Source organism: Oryx dammah, unplaced genomic scaffold, assembly GCF_014754425.2.
Source record: "Oryx dammah isolate SB20612 unplaced genomic scaffold, SCBI_Odam_1.1 HiC_scaffold_11209, whole genome shotgun sequence".
NCBI classification, from domain to species: Eukaryota; Metazoa; Chordata; class Mammalia; order Artiodactyla; family Bovidae; genus Oryx; species Oryx dammah.
Window position 1 is genome coordinate 4,665,974 of NW_024080602.1, and position 23,759 is coordinate 4,689,732.

At 52.6% G+C, this 23,759-nt stretch overlaps 1 protein-coding gene across 1 annotated transcript in view; it reads right to left on the minus strand.

The window, feature by feature from the left end:
• Window positions 1–253: 253 nt before the first annotated feature.
• LOC120860901 (mothers against decapentaplegic homolog 6) overlaps window positions 254–23,759 on the minus strand; it is a 77,686-nt gene continuing 54,180 nt past the window's right edge. The window contains exon 4 of the mRNA XM_040236615.1: window positions 254–2,081. Within this exon, the coding sequence (XP_040092549.1) occupies window positions 1,540–2,081 (542 nt within the window). The 3' untranslated portion in view covers window positions 254–1,539. The remainder of the gene's footprint in view (window positions 2,082–23,759) is intronic.

A 23,759-nucleotide genomic window follows, 5' to 3' on the forward strand; every position in this document is an offset into this window, starting at 1 on the left:
TGGGCAAGCCACGTTATGAGTAGCCCAATGGAGAGGCCTACGTGGTGAGGAACTGAAGCCTCCAGCCAACAGCCACGTGAGCAGGCTTGGAAGTGGGTCCTCCAGGCCCAGTTAAGCCTCAGATGACTGCAGCCCTGGCCGACAGCTTGATTGCAGCCTCAAGAGACCCTGAATCAGAACCACCCAGCTAAGCTGCTCCCGCATTCCTGAGCACAGAAACTGTGATAATAAATGGTAGTTGTTTCAAGCTGCCAAGTTTTGGGATAATTTATTACGCAGCAATAGATAATACACAGGACTTCTCAGAGCATTTAATAGGCTAATGTAAATCTCCAAGAAAGAAGATATACAATGTAACATTCCCCTTAGTTATTTGGCCAAGAAGGCCTTCTCTTTTTGAGTTTTCTCAAGAGAGGAAACTGATTTAATATGGCTCTGGTCCTACAATTAGATGTAAGTTCTAACCTTGGTCTGTTTCATGAGCTAGTCATTTACCCTTCCAGAACCTTTAACTTTTTCCCTTTTATAGAGTAGAAAGAAACCACCTGCCTTTGCATCAATCATGACGACAGCCCCAGATGGGCAGGTTCTGACCTACTTGGTGAGGGGTCGGAGGGTAGCTTATTTAGGTCCTAAAAGGGAGTTTCACCCTGGGGCTCAGAGAGCTTCCACAAGGCCATTAAGTGGGTCCAACACCCACCATCTCAGTCTTTCTTCCACAGATCATTTCCCCAAAGTGAGAATTAGTCCTCTAGTTTGCAGACAGCTCAGAGATGGGAGGTATGGACCCACATCTTCCCCATCAGACTGAGAGCTGGCGTAGGCCACAGCATGAGCCTCCCCCATCAGATTGGAAGCACTTACCCAGGATGGATGGGCCACAAACTCCCCCTCCTCCTCCTGAATCCTGTGGACACCCCACAGCCATGGGAAGGAAGTATCAACAGTACCTTCTCTGGTCTTAAGAACAAACATAGGTCTTTCCTTCCTTTTCAATGTAATTCCCTCTATTCTTTAACCATTAAAAGATTGAAATCAAGTTTCAAATGCCTGACTGGTCAGAAACCCACGGAAACCCTGCATATCCCTCTTTGTTAAAAAGAAGACAGTTAAAAAAAAAAAAAAACTATAATGCGAATACTTTATTATCAACGAGTGACTGGTATTAGCTTTTTGTCTGGGCATTAATATTTCAGAAACCAGACACCAAACCCAGGCTTTTCCACCTGGCTCTGCTGTTTATCATTTTCTTTAAAGAAAAAAAAAACATAAAGAGGAAGGAGGAAGAGAAAGAAAATATATCTGTATTATAAGCCAAAGTGCGTCTTTCTTGTTTTGTCCATATACACACATTGCACCATACATAAATAATTACATTGTAAAAATGACTCCATAATTACAAGTATAATATATATTTCCATATAATATATAAAACTTTATATTAAATCTAGGTAGATGATATCTGGGGGGGGTTCGTCCGTGGGGGCTGTGTCTCTGGGCACCGGGGCCCCCCCGGCGGCGGGGCAGGTGGCGGGGGCGCTATCTGTGGTTGTTGAGAAGGATCTCGAGCCAGCAGGGGCAGGAGGTGATGAACTGCCGGGAGTAGCAGGGCCCCCAGCCCTTGGCGAAGCTGATGCGGACGCTGTTGGGGTCGTAGGGGCCGTCGGCGGCGTCGGGCTCGGGGCCGTGCTGGAGCAGGCCGGAGCGCTCGAAGTCGAACACCTTGATGGAGTAGCCGGGAGGCACCTTGCGGACCACCAGGGCGCGGCCGCCGGGCGCGTCCAGCGTCGGGGAGTTGACGAAGATGGGGTGCTCGCCGCGGTTGTAGGCCCACACGCCGTCAGGCTCCTTGCTGAGCAGGATGCCGAAGCCGATCTTGCTGCGCGTGCGCCGCACCGACTCGCTGCGCTGCTCCAGGTTGAGCTGGCCCAGGCAGAAGCCGCTGCCCTGAGGTAGGTCGTAGAAGATGCTGACGGCCTGGTCGTACACCGCGTAGAGGCGGCCCACCCGCGTCCGGTGCTCCCAGTAGGCCACGCTGCACCAGTGGCTCGGCTTGGTGGCGTCCGGAGACATGCTGGCGTCTGCGGGGCAAGCACAGGGCACGCAGCTGTTATTCCCGGGCAGCGGAGGTGGTATGGCTGCCTGGCCCGGGGAGAAGGGGGAGGTGCGTGGAGTTTCTAGCACCCCCACAGACATGGGGAGCATCCGCTGCGGGCCAGGCTGTCCTCAAACTTAACCCGCAGGCCCCCTCGCCCAGCCCCACCCACAAACACACACAAAGGCAGGGCACCTCTGTGCCAGGTGCCACGGGCACCCAAACACGAGCCACACCCGGCTCTGGCCCATAGAGTTTTACAAGCCAGCGGAAGAGGGACACACACCCACACACCCAAGGGAGGGGCTGAACGGTGAGCACCTACATTGTTCTGGGTGCTGTGCTCTGCACTCGTCACTCCACACTTGACTCTCTGGGGCCTCCTGAAATGGCGAGGAGGCCACCTTCTCATTTTACAGATGAGGATCTGAGACTTGGCAGCCCAGGGCCACCCAGCTGGCGGGTGGCACCTCCAGGATTTGAACCCACTCAGTCCAAGCCTCAACTTGAACAGAGTGGGGTGAGGTGCAAGTTAGTCGCTCAGTCGTTTCCAACTCCTCGCGACCCTGTGGACTAGAGCCCGCCAGGCTTCTGAGTCCATGTGATCTCCAGGCAAGAATACTGGAGTAGGCTGCTATTCCCTTCTCCAAGGGATCTTCCTGACCCAGGACTTGAACCCAGGTCTCCTGCACTGTAGGTGGATTCTTTACTGGGTGAGCCACCAGGGTGAGGCAATGGAGGGATGTAAATCACCCCTTGGAGGGGACTCAGGAATCAGAAGGCAGGATAGGGTGGGGTGGGGGACGTGGCCCCCAGTATCTCTTGCAGCTGGGAATCACAGCTGCTCAATGCTGACAGCTCCCAACCTCAGCCTTGAGCGTGATGCAGAGTCTCCCAGCAACCCCCACCCCCAGCCCCGCAGGTTGGCTCTCTTGGCAGGAAGTGGAGGTCTTCACCAGAACTGCAGCCACTTCTGTGAGACAGAGAAACGAAGGGTCTCTAAGTGGGAAAGGAGATCGCTCCTCAAGGGCTCCAGTTTCCGAGCTGCTCCTCTCCAGACCCCACTTTCCCCAGTGACAGCAAAGATGTGGCCTGGATGAAGACTGGAATCCCTTTTCACTCCAGCTGGGAGCACCTCTATGCATCTGCGTGAATTTAACAATTTCCTGAAACCAGGTATAGCAAGGGCCCTGTCTTGAAGGGCAGCCCCCTCCTCACTGCCCTCAGGCATGGCCGGCCTCAGATTCTGAAGCATTTTGACGCCTGGGCTCTCCTTTGAGCTCACGGCTCTGAGAAGCAGACTGCCCGGTGGGGTGATGTGTTCCCACTCAGGCCCTTGGCTGGGGCTTTGGCAGAGGGAGAAGGTCTGCTGGAGGACTGATGAGGACACAGTGAGCCCCTTTATGGCTCAGCTTCTCCCAGAGAAACAGAGCAAAGTCCAGTCACACCTGAGGGAGAAAGCACTGCCAACAACTTCATTCAGGAGCCTGGGTGAGGTCAGCTGTCTGCCTTCAGTCCAGTCCCGCCTAGACGTCCCAGAGCAGCAGGGTGACAGAGCTCCTCATGTTCCGGGAGGCCTCCCCCAGCAGGGATCTGTGCACCTGAGAGGCTGCTTGCTCTGCTGTGGCCTGGGGCTGGGCACAGTCTCAAAGGGTGGCATGAAGGTCCCAGCCACAGGGCCCCAGGCTAGCCCCTGAGGATGTATACTTTGTCTCATGGTCCCTACACAGATCCCTCATGGTTCTAGCTGTGGTCAGAGTAGGGGAAATAGGCCCTGCTCCCTGCTCTCAGCTGACCTGCCCCTCAGCCAGTGGGCACTAGGCCAGTCCCAGCAGGCGGGCAGCCAGGAGTACCCCACGCCCTTGTCCCTTTCTCCATCCATCCATCTGGCACTGGTCTGAGAGTTCTCAAGATGCAGAGGGGCAGCACCGTCCCAGCCTGGCTGTGAAACTCCGAAACCAACCTTCTTGTTAGATGAGAATCCCGTCAGTGCACCAGGCACAGAGGTGTGGAGGCAAAGAAGTGTGCCTGGACAATGCTGGGCGACAACACAGGCAGCAGGCACCTCTGAGTGCCCTCTGTAAGCCAGGTGACTTCTTCACAACGGCCTTGGTGCACCTGCTACCAGCCTTGTTCACAGGTGTGGAAACTGAGGCCCCGGGAGGTGCCATAACCGGCCAAGGGCACACGCTCAAGAGTGCTGGGGCTGGCATCAGTGCCAGGCTACACTCTCGAGGGGAGCTCTTCTCCATACTCCAGACAGGCGCCCCACCTTCTCGGAGCCTCAGTCTCCCTATCTGTAACCAAGACAGCTCTCGTGGGCTGTGAATCCCTAGAAGTGCTTACCCACAAGCTGGTGAGTCACAAACGAAAGACCTTCATCCCCTGAAGACTCACACAGTCCCACTGATAAGCACAGAGGGGCCACCCTAGTCATAAAGGGGCAGCTCTGCCCCAGGGTGTAGCCACTCGTAAAAGCTTAAGAAGCACTTTAACGGAGAGAAGAGTAATGGGACCCTAGGGGTGGGGCACTTCCTCCCTCCCAGCTCCTAAAAGGCTTTTAATTCAAGGCCAAGTGGGCCTTCCTGTCAGGGTCCTCAGCACCTCCAACCCCAGCCAAGCCAAACCAACTGTGCCCTCATCATCTAACCACCCCCCCCCAAACCCCGATCAACACCTGTGTCCCGGGTCTTGTCCCAGTCAGTGCTCCTCACGGGGGATGGAACCCTATGCATAGGGATAAACCACCCACCCCGAGTTGCCCTGGGGCCCAGCCTGCCCCAGCTGTGGTGCTCCGGGACACCGCCTAATCCAGGCCTCACCTCCTGTGACCTCTGGATGAGCAGTAACACCTCATCAAGCCTGGGCTCTGGGCCAAGTCTTCCAAATTCCAAGGGATGGACTGCCACCTCTGGGAAGCCCTCTCTGACCTCTCCCTCCTGTGTGCCTAGAGCCTCAAATGCAGCCTCGCTCTTGGCCTGAGCAGGAGTCTGTGCTGTTGGTCAGTGTCCCTGGCTGGCCTTGACTCTCAAGGAGGAATGGGTGGGTCTTAGTCCTCTCTGCATCTGTCCCAAGTCTGCGTGTATCGTCCAGGGTGCTCTTGGAACACCCTGCAAGGGAAGGAGGAAGGAAATAGAATATACGCCAAGTGTGGGCATACTGCCGTCACCCTACCCCTTACTGGAATCCTTCCCAGTAGGTGGGGCTGATGGCCTCAGGCCTGAAAGGTGCTGGGCAAGGTCTAGGGTCTCAGGTCTCATCCTGAGACAGCAGCCCAGCAGGTGAGCCTGTCACTGTGCCTGAGGCCTCCTTGTCTCCACCTAGCTCTCAGGGTCTCTGGGCTCCAGTGCTTGAGGGTCCCCCAGCACTATTTCATCCAGGGAGCCCCAATACTCTGGAATTTCACAAACCAATACACTATTTAATGGGTGTGGGGTGGGAATATTACAAGGTTACTACCATTTTATTTTGTCACATACAGACTGATTAAAAACCCCAAGACCGTCTACTGTCACTAGCACAAAAGAAAGTATAATTTGATTCTCAAAAAATAGAGTATTTTAAAAATCAAATCAGAAAATTTTTAAACACATTTACATTGTAAGAAATTTTCTTGTTTCTTTCACCATAGACCAGTGAAAACTCAGTCCTGAGAGTGGCCTGTGGGAACCATCAACTGAGTCCAGTGTCCTTGTGCCCCAAAGATGGTGCCCAGGGGGAGGGGTACCAGGTGACTTGCCCAAGGACATATGGTGGCAGAAGTGGGACCAGAACTAGAGACCTCAGAATTCTAACCTAATGCTTGTCCCATGATCCAAAAGGTTTCTGAGTGAGACAGACCTAACTCTCGCCACTGACTAGATATGTGGCCATGAACAAGTCACTGAATGTCCCCAAGCCTCAATCTCCCCATCTGTAAAATGGACTTGTTCATAATTGAGTACCTCAATTACACAGTCCCTCTTTGAACTTTCTGGCAACTCCAGCAGCAGATCAGTTTGGAGCAGAAAGAAGCAGCTGTTTATCTGTCCCCATGCTGGCCTAACCCTTCAAAGGCCAGGGCTCCTTAGATGTTGGGGGTCATGACCCAGGATCACCACCATGGGAGGTTACAATAGGACAATGGATAGCAGTGGCCTTTGCAAATTGTAAAGCACTTTACCAATGTTAAGGTTTAGCTCCCAGCCTGGTACCTGAAGTGCAAAGAGGTGTTCATTAAGTGAAGAAATCAAAGTGAAGCGATGAATAGCTGAAATGAGGGACACAGATGAGTGCTCCTGTGGCTCTGTTTACACACACACGTGTATTCACATCTAATGCTGCATATTCACAAGCTGACAACGCTCTCTGCGAGTGAGCAGGCAGGCACCCCCAAACCCAGGGTCCCCTCTCCACTCCCCTGAGACGGAGAGCCCCACTCCACCCACCAGGTCGCTCATCTGCAGCCTGGGCTGCCTCTCGGGATGCGAGGGGACAGCCTCTTGCAGCAGATCCTTTTCTTCTCATGGTTCCAAGGCTGTGGTCCCGCCATCAGCCTAATTAGGAACCAGCTCCTTAATTGCAAATAAATACCGGGGAGTCAGACCCGAGTGAACAACATCAAAGATGACCGCTCTCTGACCGAAACTCCTGCTCGCTACCCCCTGCTCAGGGCCTGGCCTAGTTCCCAGCCAGACTCTGGGTCCCGGCTGGAAGGGTTCCGGGGGCGGGCGGGGAGGAGAGGCGTGGTCTGGTGTGATGTCTGGGGTGGATCTGGAGGAGCAGCCCCAGACCGGGGGGTCAGGAGTGCTGCAGCCAGGTGTCCTGTCTCCCGGCCCCGATCTGCAGGCGCTCTCTCTTCTCCCGGCCTCAGTCTTCCCCTCTGAACAGTGAGCTCTACGCGTCTATGACTTCATGAATGTTCACAGCAGCTCTACCTATAAACACCCAAACCTAGAAAGCAGCTCAGATGTCCATGAGCAGGAGGATGGATGTTACTGGACCAAATGCTCATGTGTGTCCCTCCCCAAGTTCAGGCTGAAAATGCTAATCCCTGACGTGACAGTATTAGAAGGTAGGGTCCTTGGGAAATGAGGAGCTCATGAACAGATCAGTGCCCTTTAAGAGACCGCAGAAAGCCCCCTCACTCCACTGTGTGAGACTATAGCAAGAATACGGCCATTTATGAACCAGGAAATGGCTCTCAATAGATAGCAGATTTACCAGCAAGCATCTTGATCTTGGATTTCCCAGACTCCAGAACTCTGAGAAATAAATATGTATTATTTAGGCCACCCAATTTAGGGTATCATTGTGATCACAGCCCAAACAGACTATGATAACGGATAAACAAAAATAAGGCACATCCATTCAGTACAAGAGGGCTTCCCAGGTGGTGCAGTGGTAAATTCCCACCTGCCAATGCAGGAAACGCAAGAGACTCAGGTTGGATCCATGGGTTAGGAAGATCCCCGGGAGGAGGAAATAGCAACCCACTCCAGTATTCTCGCTGAGAAAATCCTGTGGACAGAGGAGCCTGGCGGGCTGCAATCCATAGGGTTTCAAAGAGTCAGATACAACTGAGCATGCATGCAATATAGTGGAACACGATTCACCAGTAAAAGTAATAAACTACTGAAACACACCCCAACGTGGGTGAATCTCAGATGCATCTGGCTGAAAGAAGCCAGACCCAAAAGATGTGCTGTTTCCACTGATATGAAATTCTTAAGTAGACAAAACGAAGCTAAAGTGACAGAAATCAGAACAGGGATTACCTCTGGGGAGTAATCCCTGGGGATGAGGAAACTTTCTGGGGTGCTGGAAACGTTTGCTATCTTCAACAGCAGGAACTTGGGTATACACACTGTCAAAAATCATGACCTGTGCACTAAAGAGCTGTGCAATTCATCGTAGGTATGACGCCTTGAAAGGATGACAACAAAGATAGCAGAAATGTGCTGCAAGGCCAGCCCTCTGTGGCTTGTCCTAAAAGTGGTCTCAGCAGGGCTCCCAGGGGGCCCAGGGGACAGGCCGGACAAGGGTGGCCTGGCCTCTGGGTGGCCCCACATTCCTGCCACCAGAGGGTGGTGGATGCCTGTCGGGGGCAGGAGGAGACTGGCCCAGCAGTAGGTCCTCTCCTTCCTTCCTCTGGGCCTCTTGACCAAGTGAGGGTCCTGTGAGCACAGTGTGTAATTTTGTGGGGGTGCTGGGGCACCTATGGGGCCAACTGTAGTCTGGGGAAGGTGGGGAAAACTGAAATACCAAGGAAAGCCTTTAGCTTCTTTGAATCAGCAGCTTTCTGTCAAAACAAAGGCAGGAACGTTCCTGTGTGCTCCCCCGTGGGCCGCACACTCCAAAAGCCTGAACACACGCAATGCAGCCTGTTTCCCTCGTGACTTCCCCTTTCCGCCGCGCCAGACTGCCTTGGACTTGCCCACCCTGGGAGGCGAACCAGAGAAGTGCCCAGAGTAAAGTCTCCGGATCTCTTAGACTCCAAGGAAGGGAAATGTGTGAAGGCTCAGAGCATTCGCAGGAAGCTGGCCCTGAGTCCCCCAGTTTCCAGGGCCTAGCTGGGCTGCTCAGGCTCAACGTTCAAAGCTTTGGCTGCTGCTTCACACCCCCTTGGGCCACAGCAGCCTCACTGCCTTTCCGGGGGCTGGCCCAGCCACACCTTAAATGAACAATGAAACAAGGGCAGACCCCACCGAGAGCTGGGAAGGGAGGCTCAGAGAAGCTAAGTGACTTGCCCAGGGTCACCCAGCAAGTTGGTGGCAGAGCCAGGGAGGAGCCTAGGGCTGGCTTTTCCAACCCCCTTTGCACAGAGCCCTGCTGGGGCCGCCTGCCCTCCTGGGAAACTCCTTTCTTCTGGCCCATGTCATGCCCGCGGCTTTTAAGTTCCCATCCAACCAGGAGCTTTTTCATCTGAGGCTCTCAGGCCTGGGAGTAATTACGTGGCCCTGCATCTGGTTAACCTCACACCCCTTTAAAAGCCTTGTTTGCCCATTAGATAAGTAGTTTTTGTTATCAAACTAAAGAGGGGAAAAGAAGTTTCCACTTAACCTTCCTTTGTCATTTTAAGCTGCAGAAATGGCTTCAGGTTTTGCAGCAAGTCTAAAGATGCAGCATTAATTAGAGGCTCTTTTTTTTTTTTTCTTCGTTAAGGGAGGGGGAGACCCGTCCTTTATTCACTGAGATCCGGCAGTAAAAGCAGAGAAGGAATGTGCACAGGGCCATGTTAATGGTCAACAGCTTAGAACGAGCCTCTCTGCTGAAAGCTTTCCAAAAGCAGGGCCCAGCTGACAGGAGTTTCCTCTTATTCGCTCCCACCCGCCCCTCCCCACCCCCACCTCAACTCCAGCACCTTTGGCCCCTGGAGGAAGCCAGGCTTCCAAGAGGAAGTTCCTAATCGGTCATTACATCACGGGCGGTCTGGCCACCACCACTGCCTTCACGGGGTCCACCTTGGGGGCTCATTCAGCCTCTGGTCTCTGGGCCAAGGACTGTTTGGCCACCACTTTCCAGACAGTTGACTAGCCGCTCTGCTGGGGGCAGGAGGGTGGGGAGTTACCCCCTAGACAGCAGTGAAGCAGGCAAAGGGAAAATGACAACAGGAGGAGGGAGTCCAGGAAATTCGTGGTCCATGTGGCCAAAATTCAGGATTCTGCAGATGCAAAACTGAGGCCCCAAGAGGGAAAGGAACTGGCCAGGGCTACAGGAGAAATTCACAATAGACTGGAAGCTAGGACCAGTTGGGTGTCTCCCGCATAGGGTCCAGAAGCAAAGCTGCCTATGTGTGTGAATCTCAGCCCTGCCACTCACCAGCAGTGAAATCTTGGGTAAGTGATTTCACTCCCTGGGCCTCAGTTTCCTAATCTGTAAAATGGGGATGCAATCAGCGCTTACTGCCTCGAGCTGCTGGGATTAATTTCAAGTGCATAAAGTAATGCCTGGTTCAAAATAAGCACTCGGTAAGTAACAGCTATTCCTTTTCACTAGTATTATTACCACTGTATATCTTATCTCTAATTGTATAAATTATTTAACAGATTGATTCAGTCTGAATAGTTCATAAGGGTATTCATATTAGGTTAGGTAATGTGCCAGTGGAATTGAGAATCAAGGGGAAATGCTAAGAAGAGGAGCGCTAGTAGTAATAACAATAAAATAAACCAGCCAGTAGTAATAGTAGTAATAATGATGATGATATACCAGCCAGCATCTAATGAACTTTTACCAAATGCTAGGCAGAGTATGAAGCACTTTAAATGCACTGTCTCATCATACTGTTCATTCTCTTAGTAATTCCCATTTTTAGATGCAGCTGAGTCCTGAAAGTCAGGTAGTGAGTCCCGAGTCCTCACCTAAGAAGCTGCAGATAAATCTGGGATCCAAGCTCACGTCTATCTGGAGACGGGGGACTTTGCATTACTCTCTCATGGTTACAACCTATGAGCTGCAAAACCCCAGAGGCCTGCAGGGTAATGGCACAGAATCTGTGTTGTAACAGCCCATCCATGTCCACTCCAAGGCGGCACTTGGCAGCTTTATAAAGACTGGATGTTCAAAGTGGTCTTTAGATGTGGCAATATGGAGGCCCCAACAGACACTGCCCACCTTTGGGGGGTTTTCAAAAACCATGCCTTCTAACAACTATCTATGGACCCCTATGCAGCCCTGCGAACATATTTTTTCAGTGTTTCAGTACAGTTTCTCCCATGGACTCCCATCTCCCCTCCTCGACACAAGGAGCGTGTTCTACATGTACTGCAGTAATGGTGGGTGACCAGGGCTGCTGACCCTGGCTGAGTAATTGGAGGGTGTGGGGAGTGCCGGGTGCTCTCTGCTCTGCACCGCACCCAGTTCAGGAGGCAGGATCACCCCCATTCTCTGAGGACAGACCCCAAGTCACAGAGGCCACAGAGCAAGGCTGCATGGGAATCCTGACCGGATGGCCTGACTCCGAGCCCGCTTCTCTCTGCTGGGCCCTGCGTGCTGCCTCTGCTCTGCTGGGAGGCCCAGGGAGCTGCCGCCCTGAGGAGTTTAGAGGGAGTAAGCGCTGTCAGTGGCCAGCCTGCTGAGTCGTCGCTGGTCTTCTCTAAGAACAGTTCTGCTGGACCCAGCGGGATTCTTTCACCCTTGGCACCTTGACCCCTGCCTGCTCAGTCCCATGTCTCCTGCAGAACCAGGTGGCGGCCTGGGCTGAGGTGGGTAAGGTTTCCGTTATTTAATCTCCTGCAGTAGGCGAATGGATCCTGAAAAGATGAGCTCCTCTTGCAACCCTGGCATAAAACAAGCTCTCATCTGGGCCCTACTACACAGGCCTGCTCAGGGTGTCCTCCACACGTAGTATCCCCAGAGCCCACCAGGACCTACCACTTCCATCAGCATCCTTCTCGCCCTGCTGCCCCTGTAAGCTTTTCTGAGGTTCTCTGGGCCTGGGGGCTGTGGCTTTTCTCCCCAGGCCTTGGTGCTTTGTGGTCCAAGCTTCCTTCTTAAAAACATTCTGCAAGCAGGCCCAGCTCTGAGAGCCACACTGAGGCTGCCATCAGATCACTCTCCATCAGAGCTGAGCAACAGACTGTACCCCAGAAACACCAGCAGGCCTACCTGGCCCGGTCCAACAGTCCTAAAGGAAGCCCCAACACCCTATGCCGGAAAAGACAAGACGCCAAAGAGGCAGCAAGGAGATCAAACCAGTCAACCCTAAAGGAAATCAACCCTGAATATTCACTGGGAGGACTGATGCTGAAGCTGAAGCTCCAATACTCTTCACCACCTGATGCAAAAAGCAGACTCATTGGAAAAGACCCTGATGCTGAGAAAGATTGAGGGCAAGACGAGAAGGGGGCAACAGAGGATGAGATGGTTGGATGTCATCACTGACTAAATGGACATGAATTTGAGTAAACTCCAGGAGATAGTGAAAGACAGGGAAGTCTGGTGGGCTGCAGTCCACGGGGTGGCAAAGAGTTGGGTACGACTTAGTGACTGAAAAACAACCGCAAGGAGGCTGAGCGGGAGAACCTCTCAGACTTCAGGCAGAAATTCGAGTCTAGGTGGAATTCTGGTTCCCTGTGTCCTGGAGGGAAGGACGGTGAAAAGCGTCAGTCTCCAAGGGGAGGGGAGGGGAGAGCCAGCGATAAGCAGCTTATAAAATCAACCCCACGTTTTCCAGAAGGAACCAGTTTCTGCAACAAAAGGCTCTGAACTTTGCTCTCATTCCCGGTTGTCTTTTGTTTTATCACAAAGTCAGGACTCTGAGTGAGTCTGTTTGTTTCCTTAGCCAGAGACCCCCTGGGGTGGGAAAGCCTGGCTCTTCATATTAACCCTGGAGAGATTCTAAAAGAGCACTGTGTGAGCACAGTGACGAAGCTGGGTACCTGGGTCCCCAGGAGAGGCAGCAGTTGTGAGAAGGGAAGGGGCCCCCCCCCCCCCCCCCCCCCCCCTGCCTGCGCCTCAGCCCTGCTGATGGCTGAACTCCTGAATTCTCACAGGAGCCAGGCTGCTCTTTGGGGTTCCTGTCTTGGGGAAGAGTGGGTTTTCATCTGAGCCTTCAGGTGCCAAAGTTCACTGACTCAACCCCACCTTGACTTCCCTGTTGAATCCGAGAACACAGAGAACCAAGTCGGCCCTTTGGGGGTTCAGACGGGGACACCCTGCGCAGGCGTCAGAAGTGGGGGGAAGCGGTCTCTGGTAATTGGCGATGGGCTTCGGGGACACGCTCCTGCCCTGTCGGGGGAATTCAGGGCACCTCCATTTCTCTTTTATTTCCCAAATACAAATATATGAGTTTTATTGGCAAACCTCCTGCCTCAGACTTCTACCTGGACCTAATGGAAAGCCATACAAGCAAAGAACCTTAAAACTGCCCTCAATCAACTTGTCTCTGAGGCAGGAACTTGCACTGCTGCAGAAACACCCCAGGGGGTAATCAGGGGAGGCCCCGACAACCCAGGCCCCTCAAACCCCGGGCTCCACCGTCCCCTGTGAGGGGGATCCTTTAGCTCCCTGGGCCTTGAACACCTCCCCGCCCCACCCCTAGGTGTACTTTGTCCATCCCACTCTCTCTTGATCTGGAAAATTCCGTGAGACCACAGGCAGCAGAGAGGTGAACTAGTGCAGATCCTAACAACTGGATTACTGTGACCAGGGGACTACACCTGAGTGTTGAGACCAGCTACAGAAGTGGGGGGCCCAGTTCAAAATGCAAAGGCAGGGTTCCTCATTCAAAATGTATCCAGAATTTCAGTAGTGAAAGCGGAGCCTTAAACTGAGCAGAGGCCCCTTCTCTGCACAAGGCCCTGAGCGGGGCACACATCATTGAACACCCATGAAGCTAATGCAACTCACTCCAAGGGGTCAAGGTTGGGGAGCGGGTTCATGACAGCCCTAACGACAGTAACTGGCACTTGATGAGCACGAGATTCTTCCTCCATTCCCCAAAGTATATCAGACTCTTACTCAACTACCAAGGCCCCAGTGTCACCTTTGAAAAGCGTTCCTGAGTCCCTGGGTCTGAACCACTCAGCCCCTCCTCCATGATGCTCTTTGATGCCGGCATCAGGAGGGCGTGTGTCTCCACCTCACCCACCTGCAAGCAGGCTGGCAGGGGATGCGGCTTCATTTGCCTCTGCCCTTCCCACCCTGAGACCAGGCACCCTGCCTCCTGACCAAGACGCTGTCAATAAAAGGAGATGACTAAAATTTCGCATCTGAGGGCTGGGCAGGCACTTGGGAAAGCATCGGATTTTCCCCAGGTTGGAAAAAACGCAGCAGCCATGCCATTCCCATTGAACAGATGACAGACACCAAGGTGGCCTAGAAGCCAGGGCATGGAGCCGGGGAGGGAGAAGCAACATCCCTATTTGCTGATCTTCACAATGCAACCCAGCCAGTGGAACGCCAGATGAGCTCGCTATGTGCCACGCTTGTTTCAATAAAATAAAATCACCTGAAGCCTACAGTCACCTTGTTTGGCAATGGGGGTGGACTTAATTTCTCAGGCTTGCTAGGTCTGTGAGGGTGAATGGAACAGGGAGCATGGCTCTCCATGGAAATGCCAAAGAACAGGATGGGAGCTGATTTTCTTATTTGCAAAGCTCTCAAAGATATGCCTCATCTAACACCAGCTTGTTGTTATTTACCAATGAACCAGTATCATGTGACCTCTGCAAGTCAAATATGCCTTATTTACATTAAAGATGCGCTTTGGGATGCGTTTTGGGTGGCTCAGATGGTAAAGAATCTGCCTGCAATGCAGGAGACCCAGGTTAGATTCCTGGGTTAGAAAGATCCCCTGGAGAAGGGAATGGCTACCCACTCCAGTATTCTTGCCTGGAGAATTCCATGGACAGAGAAGACTGGCAGCCTACAGTCATGGGGTTGAAAGGAGTTGGACATGACTGAGCAACTGACACTTCGGGATAAACAACCCCAAATTAAAGTCCCAGGGGCAGAGGCATTCAATTTACAAATAATCCTTGCACTGAAACCTTCTCTTTAAACACAAAGGTACCTAATCCATATCTCTTTAGTGAAGGCAGGGTCCTACATACTGGATTTTTTCAAGTGAAGCTTGCCTGGATCATTCTTACACATTTCTGGAGCAAACAAGGATGCTTTATAATAAGCAAAAAGCTCATATTGACTGGAGAGATCATTAAGCCACAATTAAATATTAATATTTGCTGTAAAGAACACAGTAGCATGAGATTTAAAGGTTCCTAACAAAAATGTTGCAAAATGACCTAGGACTTGGCAGAAGCTCATCCCTGCTAGTCGGCCTCCTGTTTGCAGTTGCGCTACTGTGCGCAGCTGGAGCTGCTGGGCCCCGTCCCTGCCCAAGCTCCAAGCTGCCTGGAAAGGGATGGTTTGTTTGATATGGGGCTAGAGGTGCTGAGGAGGAGCAAGTCAGGCAACCGTCCATCACAGCAGGCCTGCAGGTGGACACAGACTCATAGACTTGCACCCCATGCCGCAACCCCAAGTCCAGGGTCAGTTTCCAAAGCAGAAGAAGGCAGCCAAGCTTGGTTCTCGCAGCCCCTATAGGCCAAGTCAAGAAGTTGGTTCTCCCCCAATCAGTGGTGATGGTAGGATGCTGTTTCTAACTGTGGCTGCTGCTGCTGCTAAGTCGCTTCAGTCGTGTCCGACTCTGTGCGACCCCAGAGACAGCAGCCCACCAGGCTCCCCCGTCCCTGGGATTCTCCAGGCAAGAACACTGGAGTGGGTTGCCATTTCCTTCTCCAATGCATGAAAGTGAAAAGTGAAAGTAAAGTTGCTCAGTCGTGTCCGACTCTTCGAGACCCCATGGACTGCAGCCTACCAGGCTCCTCCGTCCATGGGATTTTCCAGGCAAGAGTACTGGAGTGGGTTGCCATTGCCTTCTCCGTCTAACTGGAGGGTTTTCCAATTCTCCAAGTCCATTCATAAAGGACCCCTTTTTAGGTTATGGCCTATAAAGTTCAGAGAGGCTGGGTGACTGCCCACAGGGTTAATGAGGAAGGAGGATCAGGGTTCATCCCTGTCTCTGGAGGCCAAAGATGCTCCCCCGACTGTTGGTTCCACTGTCAGCCAAGCATCTTGGGAAGGTGAGCCATCGGCTCAGTAAGTCCCTAAGAGTAATTCTTTAGTCTGTGTCCAGATACACATGGGCACACAAGCTGCGCGACTCACATCAATGCAGCAAAATGTGGGAACAATGTCACAACTGTCAACTGTGCTTCTGTTTGGTCTCCTATTCCCAAGGCTAACTTTTCAGTAGAGAGGGGTACAAGGCTTGTTTGCCATGATCCAATTCCTAATTCTTTTTAACATACTTATCTTTATTTATTTGCCTATGCCTGCTCTTAGCTGCAGTACACAGGATCTTCAATATTTGTTGACATGTGGATCTTTAGTTGCAGCATGTGAACTCTTGGTTTCAGGATGTGGGATCTAGTTCCCTGACCAGGGATCGAACCTGGGGCCCAACATTGGGAGCTTGAAGTCTTAGCCACTGAACCACCGGGAAAGTTCCCAATTTGTAATTCTTAATGTCTTCTATGAAAGACAAAGAGCCCAGGTAGATACCTGGGCTGAACCCAACAGATGGCAACACCCAAGTGCCTTCTAGAACTACTTCCCCCTCCTCCATAGGGCTGTTTGCAGCCACAGGGACCTGCATGACAAGGGCGGGGAAGGAGTGCCTTTCCTGAATCTGAAGTCTGAAGCAACTCTAGTGGGGGAAGGAGGTTGGATAATCGTGTCGACTTTACCAAGTGGCACACACCTAACATGCATGGACCCAGCAAACATTAGCAGAACTTTGCTAAGTAATGATCCTGCCATTGCTGGGTCAATACTGAGGCCTCCATTCATCCCATAGGAATTCAGGGGCTCTTAGTCACCATCTGTCCCCACACGCCATCTCATTTAACCCTGAGAACAACCCTAGGAGATGGGCAGAATCTTACAGTGGAGGCAATGGAGGGTCACTGAAGTTAAGCCCCGGGCTCAAGGTCACAAAGTCAATCAGCCAGAATTTGAACCCAGGAGAACCAGACTCCATACCCACTCTTCCTCCCATCCTTCTTGCAGAGGGTGACCTGATGGGCACTCAGCTTCCAGCCTACACAATTTCCAACAGGCAGTTAGCCAGCCTCTCTCCTGGTCCTCTCCTAGGGGTTTGACCAACACCTCCTCCACCGAGGCTGGCGCCTGTCCCCCCACTCCTCCCACCTCCCTTCCCCGTGGGCACAATTGGCTCTGCATTCCTGGAGTGCAGGCCCACTAAGGAGGATCCGAAGTAATTCAGCTCATAAATCAGGGCCATTGTGAATTTCCCTTTTAGCCACAGGCAAAGTCAAACTTTTCCTTCCCCCCGCTGCAGTTAACCACTCTCCATTCACTGTATCTCTCCCGGCCCCTTCTGGCCAGGAGCCGGCGCTCAATTATTAATTAATCTGGGAGGCACAGGCTGCATTCTTGGCCACCTAACCACTTCCTCCCTGGTCAGGAACTCACAGGCCAGGCCCTTTCAGTTACATCCAGAGTCTCACAACACCCCAGCCCTATCTCGTGGCCATACTGCAAGAAAGGATGCTTCATACCAGAGGTAAAAATAACAGCAGAAAACCCAAAACACCCACAAGTCTTCTTTTCCAACTCCATCCCAGAGTGTCTACCCTACCTGTGTGCAAAAGCATAGCATGCCTGTTTCCCATCTGTAAAAGGGGGCTACATCCCCTTCAACGTGTGTGCGTGCGTGCGTGTGTCCGTGCATGTGTGTGTGTGTGTGTAGGTAGGGGGAAGGTGGTGCTTCTTACTTCACCTGTTCACTTTAGCCTCAGGAAAAGGTTAAATGATGAATAAAAATGATGGGAGCTGGGTGAGCAGAGGGCAGGAGAGGCTACAGCTGTGTTCAGTTTTATTCAAGTGATTCAGGTGAGTTCGGGCGTGAGGAAGAGGACTGTGAGCCTCTCTTTGGGTCAAGTCTTTGGGAGGTCTTTATACAAACACCCCAAGAAAAGTGGGGATCAACAGAACAAGGTGACCAACCTCAGTGTGAAATGTAGTCCCCTGTAACAGTGAGGTTCAATTGTGAAATCAGAGTAAAGCTCTCCTGAGATCAGTGCCAAAGCCTTGGGCTAAGTGGCACCATTAATTCCTGATTAGAAGTCACGCTGAAGGGTTGATGCCAATGCTAGTGGGTGAATGTCAAAAGTAAGCTGTAAGACCAGTGAAGGACAAAAACAATAGAGAGGTTAGCCATGACATTAAAAGATGCTTTCTCCTTGAAAGGAAAGCTATGACAAACCTAGACAGCGTATTAAAAAAGCAAGGACATTACCTTGCTGACAAAAGTTCGTCTAGTCAAAGCTATGGTTTTTCCAATGATCATGTATGGATGTGAGAGTTGGACTATAAAGAAAGCTGAGCGCTTAAGAATTGATGCTTTTGAACTGTGGTGTTGGAGAAGACGTGTGAGAGTCCCTTGGACTGCAAGGAGATCCAACCAGTCCACCGTAAAGGTAATCAGTCCTGAATAGTCATTGGAAGGACTGATGCTGAAGCTGAAGCTCCAATACTTTGGTCACCTGATGCGAAGAGCTGACTCATTGGAAAAGACCCTGATGCTGGGAAAGATTGAAGGCAAAAGGTAAAGAGTGTGGCAGAGGATGAGATGGCTAGATAGCATCACTGACTCCACAGACGTGAGTCTGAGCAAACCCCAGGAGATAGTGAAGGACAGGGAAGCCTGGTGTGCGGCAGGCCACTGGGTCACAAAGAGTTGGACGTGACAGCAACTGAACAATGACAACATATCAGGTCATAAATAAAGGAGAAATATCTGTTGTTGCTGGAAACTGCTGCCAAGTATCCTTTGGTCATCTCTGCTCCTCCATCCTCCACTGGCCACATACATATCCCCCAGGAGTCAGCCTCACTACAGTGTCCCAGTTAAGCTCTGCAAACTCAAGCCCTCAGGGTTTAGTCTAGGAAGGCACTTTGAAATCCCTGCTTTATCTACTCCATGATTTTGATCAGGTAAGACAAACATTTGTCTCCCAAGCCTTCCTAGAGCATTGACATTCTGGGGAGGAAGGGACACTTTTTGGCTTCCCTTACCCTATGCACTGAGGCTCTTGGATAAAACATGCATGCTGCCAAAATAAATTATCATACACATACATAAAGTATCACTAATCAGGACCCATAAATCCAGAGTTTGTAATAATTCCGAAAGCAGCTGGGTTGAAGTTTAAAAAAAAAGTTTTGATAAACAAATGCAAAATATAAATAAGGTTCAGGAGAACTGTTTATTCTACTAGCACTGTATAAACAACGGGCAAACCAAGTACAAATCACTCTTATCTGTGCACTAAAGCACATCTCCAAATGACCTCTAACGGGAAACATTATCCGGTTAGCATCACCGTCTCTGGTACTTGAACGTCACAAAATTTGGTTCCCAGATGCTAACCTTTCCAATCAGCCACCCGCCAATGGCCTGAACTGGTAAGCTTCTGGGTTTTCAGTGCTCCCTTTCTGAGCATCTGCAAAGGAGCCACTTGGGGGGGGGCTACACTTTTAGCACCCCCAGGTCCCTCAGCGGCCGCCCAGGAAGGAGAGGGAGCCCTTGGCTCCCGCAAGCCAACGTGCCACCCAATTCTCTCCATGCCCATCTGAAAGAAGCAGCTTCTCCTAGGGCGTGTGGCCAGGGGACGCGGCCAACTGGGGCGTTTCCACGTGAGAGCGGGTGGGCAGGGGCCCCACCCCATGTGGAAACCCCTCGGGCATCAACTGCAGCAGGGGAACCCAGGATGTTTATGGCTTCCTCGGTGATTTCTAAATGAGCCAGGCCCCACATTTCTCCCTGGGAGGAAGTATATTTCACCTCCGGGGGATGGGGGTAGAGGGGTGGCCACTGATGGTTTCTGAGAGGCAGGCTAGGTGAGGGGACCGAAGATTCGGCTCAGGGAGTCGGGGGTGGCAGGAAGAGGCCCGGGCACGGCTGGGAAGCCGTCAAGCTGAGAGGGTGTGTTGGTCCTGGCCCGGGAGGACAGACTGCGAGGCCCCAGCGAGGCGGGCAGAGGGCCAAGCTGGAAATACCGAGGGCAGCTCCAGCGCAAGGAGATGGCCCTGCCAAGTCAGGGAGGCGGCACTGATGGGGGAATGGCAGGTTCCGGCCGGGCGGGTCCCCAAGGCCACCGAGTCAGGAGCAACCGCCTGTGTCTCTGGGCACGTGGGGGCTGGAGCTGTGCCAGGGAGACCTGGAGCCGCCAGCCTCCCCGGGGTGCCCCTGTCCTGGCGCTACCCCGCAGCCTGCCCACCTAGGGACCCCAGAGGAAGGCAGAGCCTCCCCCCAGCCCGCCCTGCAAGGGGCACTGACCTCAGGCTCAGCTTTGAGGCTGAAAGATTGTTCTCCCTCCACCCACCATGTCCTAGATCCAGAGTTGCCTGGCAGAGCCGCCACCCCCCATCCTGAGACCACCACCCCGCGGCTCCGGTCCTCTGCGCATTCCTGACATCTTTTGGATCACCAAGACTCTGGAGCACCCACTGGGTGATGAAGCCAGCCTTAGAGGTGCCCCTTAGGCTAGCAGGGGCCTCTCGCCGTGTCCCATGGGGAAGATGCATCCTGTGTCTTGCAGGGTGGGGAAGCCAGGTGCGCTGGGGATGCTTTTTCTCCCTCTCCCTACCAATGCCTTTGCACTCCTGGACCCCTTCCCTGGGCTTCACATATTGCTGTCAGGTAAGACCAACAAAACAATGGCGGCTGGGGCTTGCCATATGCCTGCATCTGCCCCCAGATGGACGTCCTACCATGGTTACCATGGGTTCTGTAGTTGACCCACAGTTTGGCCAGAAGGATCTTCACCCATATGTTTGGAATCTGGGCATCCTCTAGGTTTGACCCTCTCCCTCCTCGTGGTCTTTACCATCAAACAGGCAGACCGACTCACTTACTTACAAAGACCCACCAAGAACTGCATCCTAGAAGGTCACTCATGCCACAGTCTGACCATCTCTACCTTCCCAAGGCAACCCCCCTCCTGACTGCTCCCACCCAGCCACGAGAGCTGCCCTGCCCAGGCCTGGAATATGTAGGGCCCCACCCTGAAACCCTGAAAGCAATTCCCTGAGGGGAAAGAGTGGGAAGGATGTTTTCAAGAACCACTCATTGTGGGTTTGGGGTCCAGCCAACAGAAGTGCCACGGAGAGGCAAGAACAGCATTTGCCCAGGAGGTGGGGCTCCTCTCTCACGCTCACTTCATGCCTACTGTGTGCAAGGGTGCAACAACCCAGACTCCCTGGAAGCAGGAATCATCAGTCCTGTGGCAAGGAGTGTGTGTCAAAGGAAATCAGAGAGGCTCTCGTTTCTGTAAACATCAGTCCTTCTGGTCAGTTCCAAGTTATTTAGTAGCCTACACACACACATTTTTTTCCTCTCAAACCAAGAGTCTTCCTTAAGACTTCCAGTCTGAGGGGAATAAAAGAAACTGCATAAACATTCTCTGCAGCTGGCCCATAGGAAGTGAGTTCTGGACCGGGCGTGTAACTAACTGCAAGCCCGCAGAAAGTCTGCTCCCTTTGAGTTCCAAGGGGCATTTCCCTGCTCCCAGTTCAAAATGGAACCTGTCACTTGGGAAATCCACCCACCACCCCAATGGGTCATGTGAATGTCTCAGAGTTGAGGGTGAGGAGGGGCATGCCTGTCTTGGATTGGTGGAATCTCGGAAAATTATAGGGTACTCCGGAACACACTGTCTAACAGCAAAAGCATGCTGATTTCAAAGAGAAACTTGGAGGATGCAGAGGAATCAAAAGGATACTTGGGGAGCTATTCACTGTTAGCTCCAGAACTTATCCAGCCCAGCCTCCTCCCTTTACAGAAGAGGAAACCGAGGCTCAGAGAGCAGAAATCACTTGCCAGAGGTTAGGCAGCAGAGTTGGGCCTCGTGGCTAGGGAGCCTGTCTCTAAGGAACAACTTGCTCCTCAGTATCACTGAGCTCAAGGAACAAATGCTCCTGATGAGTCTGGCCAACAGGAATTATTTTTGCAAAAGAGTCTGTTTGTTTGTTCTTGTGGGTAGCAGGCAAAGAGGTCTTCCTCACATGGCTGTCAGAACGACTCCCCGCCTCTGCCTGAGAAGTGACCCGCCCCGGCTGGCCGGCACCACCGCAGACTCTCAGGCAAAGGATGTGCGTTGCAAAAATGGGGCAAAGTTTCCTATTCTGAAGATAACATTGTAAGACACAGGAAGTCTCCAAGCAGAGCCTGAGTTTCCAGAAGGTCTCTGCACACCCATTCGCAACCACTTCCATTGCACAGGGTTCCTAGAGGTCCGAGGCTAAGGGCTGGGGCTGGGGCCAGGGCAGGGGAGGGCTGCAGAGGGCACTAGCGCTGGGAAGGGGCAGCAGCTGTGGCCCAGGTAAGGGTCCAGAGAAGGCTTTTCAGGCCCCCAGGCTCTCTGAGCCTCCCTGCAACACAGACTCCTCTCTGAAGCCCAGCTTCTTTAACTGAAAAATAAAAGGGTTAAAAGAACTAGTGTTTCCCCTGCTTTGGGCCCTTCTGTCCAGATTCCCAGGCCCCGCCCCTGGAGATTCTGATTCATGGGTCCTGGGTGGAGCCCAGGAATCTATGTTTTTCACAAGATTTAAGAGGCCCCTTTCTGGCTGATGTGTCACGATCCCATGAGGAGAGGGTTCAGCAGCCTGGCATAGTAGTGACAGAGCTGGCTTCCCCAGGGGACGGATGACAGGGGCAGGAAGGAGACCAAACCGAATCGACTTCCTAGCATTAGACAGACGTGGCGGTCCCAGCGCCAGGCTGGGAGACCAGCCGGGAAGGCGACACTCCGGAGCCACCGCGGATGGGCCTGACTCAGTGCTTCTGGGCGTGTTTGAGCAAAGGCCCTGGGGACAGCATGCACCTCCTTGTGGGATCCTGTGTCAGGGGCCTCAGCTCGAATCCCAGTTCTGCCACTTACTAGCTGTGTGTCAGGGATGAATGGCCTTAGCCTCTCTGGGCCTCAGGCTCCCTATCTGTGAAATGGGATCGAGAGCATGCAGGACAAAGAATCATGGGAGAGGGAACGACTGTGCCAGGAGCCGACGTGTCCTGCTAGCTCACCCCATGGCAGGCATCTAGTTCCCACAACAATTCTGGGTGGGTGGGGGTGGGGTAGGGGGGAATATTATTAATCGCCTGTTCACTGGACATCGAGGAAATTGAGGCCTCCTGACTCATCCAAGGTCACCCACTGGTGAAGGGGTGGTGGTGGGACTCACAAACATGCACTCTAACCTCCGCCCCCAGGGTGCGTGCGAGAGGCAGGGAGGCTCTCTCTCCACGGACGCCCCTTTCCATATGCAGTCACTGCTCAGAGCCCCCACAGGGCACAAGGCTGGTCTCCCAGGGGTCAGGGGACCAGTTGCACCTCGGCCCTCAGAACTCCAAGCCTGGGGAAGAGAGGACATGACCACCAAGAACATAAGTGAGGGGCAGCAAGGCGAAGAAGGCTGGGCCACCAAATTCACCCAGGGGAAGAGGATGCTGAGGGGTACCACGGAGGGGTGAGAGGGGTGGGGAGTGGTGCTTCGGGGCTGAGGGCTGGGTTGGGCAAAGGTACATGGGCAAAAGTCAAGGCAAAGCAGCCTTCTGAGGCCAGATCACAGAATACGGAAGGGCTCATGGAGAAAACAGAGTCTGCAGGCGTTGGTGAGGGCTGCGCCCTTGGGTGTTGGGGGCACAAGGAGCCACAGGAAGGTGGTGGGCAAGGAGAGTCAGGGCATACATCCCTCCATCCCACTTCACTATTAGCTCGTTCAGGGTGGCAACTGGGTGTGTTTAACACTGGGAGACAGGTGGATTTTGTAGGTGGGGCTTCCACAACTGTAGGAAGCACAGAATGCTGAAAAGGAAGAGCTTTTTCAACCTTATCTTGATCCATCAAGTCCATTTAGAGACGAGATGGACCACCCTAAAAAACCTGAAGGAGGAACAGGGTCCTGGCATAGGACAATGGGACAGGCACCAGGAAATATACAAATACACATAATGCAAAATGTTTGCCGTGGTCTTCATAAAATCCTCTTTCTCTCGTCTCCTGGATCTGTCAGCTTCGGAAAGCACTGTTACAAACTCCCATTCTTCTGGAGGTTTGTCAAATTCCCTTTTTATTTCTATCTTTTGTGTTGC